General features: G+C 43.5%; 2 protein-coding genes across 2 annotated transcripts in view; one reads left to right on the plus strand and one right to left on the minus strand.

Moving 5' to 3' along the window:
• The window catches only part of furinb (furin (paired basic amino acid cleaving enzyme) b), a gene marked incomplete at its 3' end in the record, with an annotated part of 304,944 nt that overhangs the window by 234,803 nt on the left and 57,382 nt on the right, over nt 1-12,759 (minus strand). The window lies entirely within an intron of this gene.
• LOC311319238 (uncharacterized protein) lies at nt 5,767-6,552 on the plus strand (the record flags this gene model as incomplete). Its single annotated transcript, XM_084450730.1, has 4 exons — nt 5,767-5,889; nt 5,969-6,128; nt 6,226-6,320; nt 6,446-6,552. The coding sequence occupies 4 exons, from the start codon at nt 5,767-5,769 to the stop codon at nt 6,536-6,538; spliced, it is 471 nt and encodes a 156-aa protein (XP_084306856.1). The 3' UTR covers nt 6,539-6,552.

Raw genomic sequence — 12,759 nt, forward strand, 5'->3', positions numbered from 1 at the left:
ATAAGATTATGAATATTAGGAGGAATATCACCCAGGAAAGGCCATGCATCCCGTTCACAGATCCTCTTCCTCCATGTAATGGACATATGAGCTTATTTAGACTGGTGGACACAGAAATGTTGAGAAAAGTAGTATCCAAACTCAAATCCTCCACATGCCTGCTGGATCCCATCCCCACCGATTTTTTCAAAACTATTTTTGACTCTGTATCCTATGACATTTTATCCATTGTTAATGACTCCCTATCTACAGGTGTCTTCCCACCAATACTTAAAACTGCTTTGGTGAGACCCGTGCTGAAGAAAAACAACTTAGCAATTTTAGACAAATCTTCAACCTTCCCTTTTTGAGTAAAATTCTGGAAAAGATTGTTTTCAAACAGATTAATGATTTCCTAGCTACAAGTTCTACCCTTGACCTTTTCCAGTCCGGCTTTCGCGCCCATCATAGCACAGAGACGGCATTAGTCAAAGTTGTAAATGACCTCAGAATTAATGCTGATTCCAAAGAGCTCTCTGTTCTCGTCCTCCTGGACCTGAGTGCAGCCTTTGACACTATAGATCATGCAATCCTCATCAAAAGATTGGAGAAGTGGATTGGCCTCTCCGGTCCAGTCCTTAATTGGCTTAGGACCTATCTAACCGGTAAAATGAACTTTTAATAGTTCCAAAAGCCAGAACCAAGAAACACAGAGAGGTAGCTTTTAGTTTCTATGCCCCAAACCTCTGGAACACCCTGCTGGAGTGCCTAAGAAGGGCCGAAACAACGGAGGTCTTCAAGCGAGATCTCAAGACGTACCTTTTCAACCTAGCCTACAATCACTAGCCAGGACCTTGAGACACAGAAAGGCAGCCTCAAACCTACCTGTGAATCCTCTGTATACATTGGTGTATATCCTGCTATGCACTGTATGTATATCAAGTAGTGTACAGAAGCTGGTTACCCTGAAACAGGCTTGTACTGTTCTGACAGCTGTGTTGCTTCAATGGCTCAGCGTGCTACTAACCGTTTTCTGCCTCCCCTAGTGCCTCTCTCTCTCTCCCTCCTACCTTCTAACCAGGTCCAGTGGATGCCCCACTGTCGCCCGCAGACCACCCTGAGTCCGATAGATACCCCTGTGTCGTAGTATTTAGTTAACACACACACACACACACGTACACACAGACACACATCAGTCCACATCCGGCTTAGGCCTGGACCTAATGCTCTTAGCCTTTCTTGCTCTGAAAATGTAATTTAATGTAATTTATTGCTCTATAAATGTTCTTAGCCGTTAGACGAATATATTCCAGGATCTTGCTCCAGGTTGCCTGTTTTAATATCTGTGTTGCTTGTATGGCTCTGTGTGCTACTAACCCTGTTTTGCCTTTCCTCTCCCTAGTGCCTCTCTCTCTCCCTCCTATCTTCTAACCAGGTTCAGTGGATGCCCCACTGTCACCAGCAGACCTCCCGGAGTCCGATAGATACCCCTGTGTCTGCTGTGGATGTCGTAGCATTTAGTTACACACGTACAGTACACACAGACATACACCAGCCGGCCACCAGCCATAACTTCCGGCTTTAGGCCTGGGCCATAGCAAACACACACCAGTATTTGCCATGTCTCTCCTATGATGCTTTTTTAGCCTCTCTTACTCTGAAATGTAATTTAATGTACTGCTTTATAAATGTTCTTAGCACTAGCAGCGCCAAGCATTTGAAACTTACCAGCATAGCTGGGGGGTGGGTCAAATGCCCCCGCAGTCTTTAGAATGGGAGGCTGTTATTGACACACAATGGCCGCTAGATGGCGCTCGTGTGTGTGTTTGTGACACCGGCTTGGGCTACAAATAGATACACCTGTCTAGAAATAAGATGGTCGTGTCTGGGACTACGTTTTCCCAAGCCCTATTATCAAATAGAAAGCATATCACTGATAACACTTGACAAATAATAACACATTGGCGCAGTATGATGTAGGACTATTCACCTATTGAGCAATTTATGGATAGATTTATGGATGAATTCTATGTTTACTCAGGCCCGGTCGGATTTCTGGCTAAGCCGCTGGGGTAGGCTTGTGTTGCAGTTTTATTTTCGGAATTTGAGCTGAAAGGCATTTTTCTTAACATGTATTATGATATATAGATATATATTATACTAAATAAATATATAATATTTGGGCGGGTTTTTATCGCATTGGGGGGATTTGGAGCACTCGTTGGGGCTGCAGCACCAATCTGGCAATCCGGCTTGTTTACATCCGGACGTGAAGTATGTAGCAACATTCTGTGGAGGGCAGTAATAGTTGCATCGACACTGCTGGAAAGAAGAAGTGATTGAATACATTTTCCGCATGTTTGTTGTATTCTATTTGACATGTTCCTTTGCCTCATTTAGCACCAGCTGCAACAATCTCCTCCAAATCCGTTCTCTCCGTTAGCAGGGCTAACGTTGCACTCAGTAGCTTGTGCTTACCCTACTAACACAGTGGGTTGCAGCAACGTTGCACATAAGTTGTACTTAGGTAAGTTGCAACGTTACCATCAGGCGATGTTGTGACAACGTCCATCTAAGGTCGAAAATAACTTTACCCTCCTAAGTCTAATTAGACTTTTCTGCAACGTTGCAGAAACATTTGCAATATGGGTCCCTGCAACGTCATTAAATAAACGTTGCAGTGACGTTGGATTAAAGTCCTATTAGGCTAGCATTAGGATTGCAATCGGGCTATCCCGTGACGTCACTGCTTGCTTGGTTCACAGTTGAAGTAGGCAGGATTCTTTGCCAAACTGCTCCTGTCTTTTTTAATTTTTTTTAATTTTCGCTTATATCCTTCATATTGTACTGTATGTTGAGGTTAATAACGCATCTTAGAAATGTTATTGATTGTATATTTCCCTGTTTGTTATAAATTGAATGCTTGTTCATTAATTAAAAAAAAGTCTAACTTTTCGGTGTCGACCAAGATATCATTTTTCAAAAGACGTGTCTATGAGAAAACCCATTCATTCTCTCGGCATTAGGAACACTTCCACTAGGGGGCGATGAGATCACTTTCCCTCCCTATAGATGGGTTCGCCGCCTACGTCACAGCAGAGCGAGCACACAGCCTCTCGGTAAAAAGGAACGAGCGAACGAGGAACGAACTCGCTAGCTACTCGTTTCGTGTAGCTAATTATGCCTCAAAGCTGCTGTGCTGTGAACTGTACAAACAGAAAAGGACAAGATGATGGCCTCAGATTCTTCAGCATCCCCTCGAGATGTCCCCCTTTTCAGAGGAACCGCCGAAAGCTGTGGTTTAAAGCCATAAAGAGAACAGATTGGGGACCAACACCACAGTGTGGTGCGCACTTCAGATCTGGTAAGTTATACCAGTTACCTCAGGGTTTTTTTCCTCATCAAATTACATTGATTTGACTGTTGGTTTAGCAATTTATTTGTTTACTTACCGGTAATAATTTAAGTAAACAGAAGTAACTCATAACCTGCACGCTAAACTAAGTTCAGGAATTGGAAGCCTAATGATAGCTAGCTAACGTTAGCTAATGCTAGCTAGCACGCTACCACGCAATCTAAAATGGCCGCTGGACTGAGGGAAATGTGAATATGTGTTTGTTTGACTCTGCTGAATTTGAGAGTCACATTGGGAGCTCGCTCGTGTCAGGCTTTCTAAGGCCATCACGAATCTTAGGCTAATTTTACATAGGCAACAGTGAAGGCGAAGCCAAGATAATGCTTTATATATTTTCCATTTGTCTGGAAAGTGGGAGACTGAGAACAATGCCACCCATGAGGTAAGCGGGTTACCATGGACAATAGCGTTATAGCTCGAAACAAAGATGGAGGCAGCTTTGTTTGCCACATTAGTAGTATCGGTGTGTATGTTGGAGTTCGAGTCAAAAACAGGCGTTCCTGTTAAAACTGCGAGTAGTAACGCGTGATTCACAGGCCTTATACATTTATTCTGTGCACTGCAGTGGCTAATGCCTAAACTAGCTTCATGTTTCCCACACGATTGATTGATGATTGACCGCCATTGACCGCATCTGTCCTGGGCCGGCAGAGAATCAAAAAAAAAGAATAGAATAGTGGCGTGTCACTAATTACTTATCGGCTGTAATGACTTGTTGAATTGTTGTTTTAGTCGCTTCTTCCCCTCTGCCTACTTTCCCATAGGGTCCTTGTGTGTTTATAAACTTAATATTTTTTTGTTTATTGGGCAGACTATTGCAGTGTGGAGTTTCTGGGGGAGGACACTGTCGGTTGTCCCAGTATCCTGGCTCCAAAAAGGATGGGGTAAGAACATGTTTGTGTGTTTGGTGTGCTACTTTTCAATTGTACAGGGAAGCGGCTACTAATGGTTTCACGCACAGTTGCAGATGTGTTCCTGGCCAATGAATGAGTCAGCCAACGGATAAAGAGCTGTGTGGAACCTAACCCTGGCTGGGCGCTCCACAGAGTCCGGGTTTTCCCAAAGTCCACAACTGGTACTGTTTGCATTTTAAGCTATTAAAAAATACTGATGGGGGTGGGGGGAAGATCATGACTCATTATTCTGAGGAAAAAAGGATGGCTGAAATGTATTGATTATGGTACTTTATGCACACAGATCATTACGAAGGTGCCAGGCTCATGGCAAAAGTCTTTGAGCAGCAGTCGTCAATGGACGAGTGCCAAGACGTTCGAAAGAGACGGCGCAACACACGCTATCACTCCAGTGACGAAGGTAATATACTAAAGTGCATTCAACAGTCCCAAAAGAGTAGTACTTTTGAAATCGAGTAATCTGAGCTAATTTACTGATATTCCACTACATATTCCAAGCCCCGGGCAGCCATTGGTCCCCACTATGCAGGCCAAAGACCAGGTGCCAGGTGCCGGAGTTGAAAGGCCTCTGCCAGCGGTCCAGTACAATCCATGTGTGCTGTACAATCCAGGTATGCATGTTTGTGTTGAAATGAAATGTCTATGCCTACTGCACACTGATAGTTGGACTATTTTTTATTTATTTTGAATACCATTTTACTCATCTTGCAGATTTTCCAAGCTTGTCCCATGTGAGCGAGCGGGGCCCAGACCCCAGCCAGATCATACAGCACCCCAGCCAGACCAGGTAAGAGTGGCATGTACTGCTGTGGTGTCTACCTGTCTTGTCTTTATTTAGTTTCCCTCCAAATGCCAGAAGCCAAAGCCAACACCATAAAGTTTCCTGCTAATCCCTTTAGGTTTTCAGTTAGCTCTGTGATTGGCTTTTTTAGATTGAATACCATTTACTCATCTTGCAGATTTTCCGAGCTCATCCCCTGTGAGCGAAAACCATGCGAGCCCAGGCTTCATGTATAGCACCCCAGCCAGACCAGGTAAGAGTGGCATGTACTGCTGTGGTGTTTTGATGTCTACCTGTTAATGTCTTAATTTATTTTCCTTCAAATGCCAGAAGCCAAAGCATGCTGCCAACACCATACAGTTTCCTGCTAATCCCTTTCCTTTATCCCTTTTGTTTTTCAGTTAGGTCTGTGATGCCGTCGCCCAATAAAACGGCTCCAGCACCATTGACTCCATGTACCCCTCTACCTAATCGATTCTGCTCTGCAGATGCTGGTATGGAACTACTTCATGTTTCATGCAGGGATATATTTTGAGTTTCATTTAGTTTTATGTCAATGTACTTATAGCCACATCTTTGTTTATCTAGATTTCCAGAGGTCTGTACATCAGCAGTTCTCAGACTTGCGGGAGCAGCTCTGTGAGCTTGCGCAGAGTGTGAGGGAACTGGCCCAGAGCATGCGGCCTGTGGAGTCTGGAGCCCAGGGAGAAGTGCTGGATGTACTGAACCCTGCCCAAACGGACGAGGAGCTGCAGGTCTGTGAGGCCAGGTTGAAGGACCGGGAACATCAGAGGAAGATGGTGAGTGTCTGCAGGGCGGAACTTTGTCTTATTTTTGCAGTGCAGGGAAGGGTAGAGTAAATGACTCTTTGTTTTGCAGACACAATACCTAGGTGCCATTGGTGGCAGAGACTTGGCGGACACAGTCCGGCGGGTGCTGTCAGCTGTAGCCACACATGCGGTGTGGAGCGCCTACAGTGTGCACGGGAAGAAGGGGAAGAAGCCACTGAAGAGTATGACACTCTTCAATGTTCTAACATGTAAGAAATGGTTCATATTTTGAATATTTTTTAATACATCGTCTTTGTTCCATGACCGATGTGAATTGAAACCATTACCTTTCTTGATAACTTAAAGGTGCAGTGATGGTCTCTATGCCAAAGGCTACGATGGCGGAGGTGGCCGCCCAGCTGCAGGAGACATTGAAACATGCCCCTGCTAAATGCAGAAGGGTAAGTGATGTCTTTTTTTTTGGTTTCTCCTACCCAGTGTGACTGCATGGTTCCAAAGATTGTGTACCACTTTTTTGTGCATGTATGTGCGTTGTGTATTTACGGCCATTTCATTGTGTCTTTAGGTATCTGCAGAAGTCCGCCTGAGCACAGCCCATCCAAGAACAGTCCATCTGAGCACAGCCCAGCATTCTGATGAGGAAGACTTCCCTTCCTAGCTGCCCCCCAGCCCATCTGAGCACAGCCCCCCCCCCCCCAGCCCATCTGACGCCCACCCGCAGCCCATCTGACACCCATCTGAGCACAGCCCCCCCCCCCCAGCCCATCTGAGCACAGCCCCCCCCCCCCCCCCAGCCCATCTGACGCCCACCCGCAGCCCATCTGAGCACAGCCTGCCATTTTTTTGTAAATAACTTTTTTTTGTAAATAACTTTTTGTATTTTTTTTTTAATCCTTTTTGTTTTTAAACTTGTTTATCATGTTGCAGGCCAGACATTGTGTACTTTTTTAATAAAATAAATTGTTCTTGACTGAATGGTGTTGTGTCATAACTTTTGTACCATAATTTTGCTTGCTGCATTGACTATGACATTAATAGGCTCTTTGCACAAGCTCCACTACTTCCTGACACTCTACAGGCGTATTTCTTTCCTGTCCTATACTAGTGGATGGAAGTGATTGATCAGGTGTGCTGCACACCGGATTCATCGCTATTGCTATCCAATAGTATAGGACGGTAAAGAAATACGCCTGTAGAGTTTCAGGAAGTGGAGCTTGTGCAAGGAGCTGATTTGTTTTGTAATGCAAATTATAAATGTAGCCAACGGAAGTGTAGACCACGTTGCAGCAACGTAACAAAGTAATATATAAACGTGTATACAACGTTGCAGCAATATACATCGAAATCATCACGGAAATCACAACGTTGTGTACACATTGCAGGCACGTTGCAGACACGTTGGACCTGCACGTTGCAGCAACTTGTGTGCAGATACCGCGTTTGCGTTGCATGCACGTTTAACTTGACGTTGAGTGGACCATACAAAAGTCTAAATTGCACGTTTCTGCAACATTGCTGCAACCTGATTGTGTTAGTAGGGTATTAGCTAGGTTTGGTAAAACGCTTGTGCAGTGGAGGGGTTCTTTTGGGGGAATTATTGGATTATGCCAGCTAACGTTAGTTCCCAAACTTGTTTGATAACTATTCGATGCAGTCTGCCAGGCTAGTGCCTGTCGCCGTTATGAATGAGACAGCCCCACTTTAGAGACGGCCCCAGCTTTTGTTAGCTTTTAACTTCAAATTAACGTTTTTGTCTTTTGGGGCAAACTCTTAAAATAATATAATACGGCATGCATAGCTAGCGAGAGATATGCCCCCGCATCATTTTACAACCTGTATTGTTCGACTTTGCAACTGCTTGCTTGCTAGCTAGCTTAGCTAGCCTAACGTTGGGTGTATGAAGCTGGATAGTGGCCATGATTGCACCACCCTCATCCCACGATGGAGGCTATCAACTGGGCTTGGGACTTTGCCTCTCATCGCTAACTGGCAACTGTCCCGGTTGAGCTAATGGTAGGTAACGTTAGCTAGCTCAAACGTAGTTTTTTTATTAGGCTATTATTAGCCTATCCAACCTATGTTATGTAGTTGTAGGTGCTGCTGTATGGGTGGGGTTGGTATTTGCAGAGGGCTACAAACACAGTGTGACACATGAGCACAGTTTTCTATGCAATATAAAGGCTACTGAAAAATAAATTGACTCCAACAATAATCTGATTCAGTTAACACTTTATTTTTGAATAAGTGGCTCTTGTGGCTTAGAATAAGGGTCTGCAAGTGCAATGGGAAAATATCGACTATTCTAGTAGGCTAGAGTTTGTCCATGTTGCACATTAAAATTCAGGTATTGCTTAGCCTATATTCACATTTACTGTAGCTTCCTCAATGGGTCAAGACAATATACAATGTAAACATTTACTCAGTACAATAAATATCACAGCCAAGAATAGATGTGAAAGTTGTGATCAAGATGCATTGGACTTGGCCGGCTTGTGGATTTATAGATCGTTTATTTATGCTCGAGAGGCACTGAGGTTGCCCTCATTTACAGTGACGACGAGCGATCTTGCACCCAGTCACTGCAAAACTGTCAGCTAGCAGTCTAAAACTGTCAGTTAGCAGTCTAAAACTGGCAGCTAGCAGCCTAGCCTATTTGCAAAACTGCTGCAAACGTGTCACCTACCATCCTAGGCTATTTGCATGTCAATGTAGGCTCATTGAGCATTCTGTGAATGGTGGGGGTTGTAGTGAGCCTGCCCACTGACTGTGCAAAACGTTGGGTTAGTGGACGAGTGTGCCTGACAAATGTGAAATTAGCAGAATCGTATTGTCTAACTCAGTAGTGGTGACCGCCCATGACTGTTGCTCTCGATGTAATTTTGTGTGTGGAAAAACGAGACAGTGCCAGTTTCCAGTGCAATGTTGTTGTTTTTTTGTTGTTGTTTTAGGCTTAGCCTAGCCTAGCCTAATGTGTGGCTGAACAGCCAGTCAACCCCGTTGTGATTTCAGATTATTTTCAATCTCACGCACCGTTCCTTCATGGATCACGAGGGTAGCCTACCTACACCGAAACCAATTCAATTGGGTGATAAGTGATATATATTATAGTGATATAAAAACATACATGTTCCAATAAAATGCCACATCAGATGCCACAAAGTCAACATCATCTCATCACTTAGGAGAGTTGGCTGAAATAAAAGGTTGCTTGCTCCCTGTCCTTTGACATTCGCTACCAGCAAACAGACAGCTAGGCCTATTTGCATGTCAATGTAAACCAGTGGGGGTTGGGGAGGGCTACAACATATGGCTTGGTTAGGGCATGCTGTGGCTGAGGAGATAGATGAGATCATGGAGGACTTCAGCATCCAAGAGAAGGTTGTGGCAGCCACAGTTGACAATGCCTCCAACATGGATGTTGCTATAAAGAAGCTCCACCTTGTCAAATTTGGGTGTATATATATATAAATGAAATAGCATAGAAAAGTTAGTTAAAATAGCCAAATTCATCTATAATCAAAGCCTAAAATACAATTATGTAAAATACATTTTTTAGTAAATTGTTGTTTTTCACTTTACTTTCCCCAAATGTAATACTGGGATGTAATAATACTGAATAATGACTACACACCACATAAACCTTCATGGAATGTCTGGAAATAAAAAGACCAAGGAAACAGGTTCTCTTTCTCCAAACTTATTATTTACTTGTAATTTTTCACTGGAATGAACAAACAAACAATGGACTTGTTACTCCATAAATTAATAAAATCAATAAATAAACCATCTCATGAGTGTATCAAGCTATGAACAAGATATCTGATAGCAAAGCCGGTGGTCTTGAACGCATCTCAGCAGAACCAACTAGGATGGAAACTGGCGTGGATAACGTGGCTGGTGTGTGCTTCTCTTTTCTGAAAAATACAAAACAGAGAAACAACATTAATGATAAATTAGATTTATAAAGCGCTTTTCAATACACCCAAGGACGCTTTACAAGAACAGAGAAGACCAATGAGACAAAACAACAGGCAGGACTAACAACACAGGGTAAGCTAACCGAGTAGGTAAACTGGCCAACTAAGGCCTGGGCACGCGCGCGCACACACACACACACACACACACACCCACACCCACACACACACACACACACACACACACACACACACACACACACACACACACACACACACACACATACTCTAGTAGAGCACTGGCAAAACAGACATTCACTGGCAAATTAAACATGCATTGTTGGATAGAAAGATGTATATTTTGCAGGACGTAAATCATTAGGCCTACTTTAGATTTGGTTTTGACTGAAACAAGAAGTCGGCGCACTTTGGAGAAGCACAGCCGCGCCTAGGCCGGATTCATAGTCGACGCAAACTACATAAGCAAACTACATAAGCAAACTACATAAGCAAACTACATAAGCAAGGCCACGCAAGATGTAGTGCGCACCAATGATGTTTCCATGACGACGGCTGTAAACAGGAGTAGACCGGCTTGAGATGTAAACAAGACGTAAACATGGAGATGTTACAACGCCTGTTGCTCATAGCACTAGTGCTTATTTATGTCTCTTGTCCTCTTATTTCGGTTATTAAAGTTATAATATTTCAGTTATTCAGTCCCTCATCACCTTTGCGCTAGCTCGATAGCTAGCTCGCACTCCACTGGAGAGCCAAGTAAACAAACAGTGCGCCCCACAATGCACAGCGCATCTGACTACGGGGTCTTTTTAGGTCAAACATCCGTCCGAGAACGGGCAGTTTCACACAACTGGAGCGCCCTAGAAATCGGTTGCGACCCATGGATGTAGGTTGTGACCGCTCCGAAAACACCTCTTCAGGAGGGTCTCGGAGTGGCTGTTTTAGTGCGCACTTGTCTGCGATTGTTGTGTTCACACAGGCCCATACAGAGTGCTCTCGGGCCCAAAGCTCGTTTGGTGCGCACAAAACTATGTGTGAAACCACCCTAAGTTACTCCCTTTACGCACAAATATAATGAGCGGATATTTATTCTTGATAAGTTCATGAGGTAACTTACAGTAGGATTGATCATTTTGTGTGCATAAACAGTGGCTAAGCATAAAACAAACACACAGAGCTAGCTAACATACAGTGCTAACATAAACAGTGCTAGCTAACATAAGCAGTCGGCAACATTACAGTAACGTCAACATTACGGGTAAGAATGGGCTAACGTTAGCGAAGCTAGCCAAACTTACATCATCGACGAGATCCAAATTGTTGTCACGTCGCCATATCCCCCAAGCTCCTCTTCTGATGAACTGGACTCAAAGACAGCCTCTCAAACCTCAGCACATCTCCTGTTTTTTGTTTGTTTGCTCATTTTATCTCCTCCGGTAGCCTAAGTTCATTCAGGTAATGTGCCGGCTTCAAAACATCCTCCCTAGTTGTTTGCAAACCACATGGCCCAGGTTTATCCAATGGGGGGCTCGCTTGATAGAAAGTGGTGAATAATGTGGATGGTCATTGGTATATAATGTCTGAGACTGATAGACAGCTGAATCCATGGGGAAAGCTCCAACCAATGGATTCAGAGAAGGCGGCGTATGATGCCTTCAGGAACCAATCATAAACGCTGTAAATCTCAAGACACGAAACAGACCTTATACACAAAACAACGGTGTAAAATTATGTATATGATTTCTGTGCGTGTTGATAAGGCGGAAAAATCTATAAAAACGTACGACGCCGCGCCACCGCGGGCGCAGACTCCAGAGGGATAAAGCACAGTTCTTTTTACTCACACCAATGCTCCTATATAATTATAATTATATTATACTCCCAGTTATATTATATATTTGCTTTGTCCAGATTGCCAGTTGAACAAAAACGATCCAAGTGCCAAGTGCAACATTGTAACATATTATTCCCTGAACCAATGCAAACGGTCTAGAGGGTTGAATAGCCTGCACCCCTAGTAATTTTGCATTCATTCAATAGCCTACATAAGCATTCACATCCATAAACATAAGGCTGTGTTTTCAAGACATTCACAGCATTTCAAAATTCAACATTTGCATCATAGACTATTGAGTGCTATTCGTTTGAAGACATTTGACCTGTGTTGAGCTGATAGCATACGTTTTGAGATTAAACATAGTTTTATCTAAATGAGCCATTGTGTGAGTGTAACCTTTTGCATTCATTGTTGAAGTCACATATAGTCTACCACAAAAATATTATTGCTGTGCACATTCTTATATCCATATGTAAGGATGGATTATTCATTCAACCTTGATTCCTATAAAAAAAAAAACATATTGATGAACCTAGGCGACATCTGCTGGGAGAAAGTAGCATTGCAGCCTTAAAGTCAGGTAAAAAAAGATGGCTGACCGGCTTTTAGCCAGAATACACTAAAAAAATGACCAAACTACCTTTTCCTGGTGGGATTTCGAAGTTTCAAAAACACTGACACGTAAAACGCACATATCTAGGAAAAGTCATGAAAGCAGGGCGCTGTAACTTGAACGGTTGCAGAGAATTATTTTTTAATGTAGTTGCATGGGTCACCTTGACCCACCCTCAGCTATTCTAGTGTTAGCCGGTAGACAAACATACTCCAGGAGCTTGCTCGATCGCCTTGTTGAGAGGGGTCAGGGAACAATTTTTACAGCTCACTTATCTGGCCCCCGGTTGATTACTGTTTTTTTGCTTCCCTCTGGAATATGTAGAGATGGGTCGTATGCCCACCTCCCTTGTTCTCTGTAAAGAGCATTGTGTTGCCTCTGGGTATGAAATGCGCTATACAAATAAAGCTTTGATTGATTGATTGATTGATTGATTGAGAGAGATCCATTTATGCTAGATCAGAAAACGATCTAGCTAATCAGCGTTCTGTGAG

Source organism: Borostomias antarcticus, assembly GCF_949987555.1.
Source record: "Borostomias antarcticus genome assembly, chromosome: 16".
In the NCBI taxonomy this organism is placed as follows: domain Eukaryota; kingdom Metazoa; phylum Chordata; class Actinopteri; order Stomiiformes; family Stomiidae; genus Borostomias; species Borostomias antarcticus.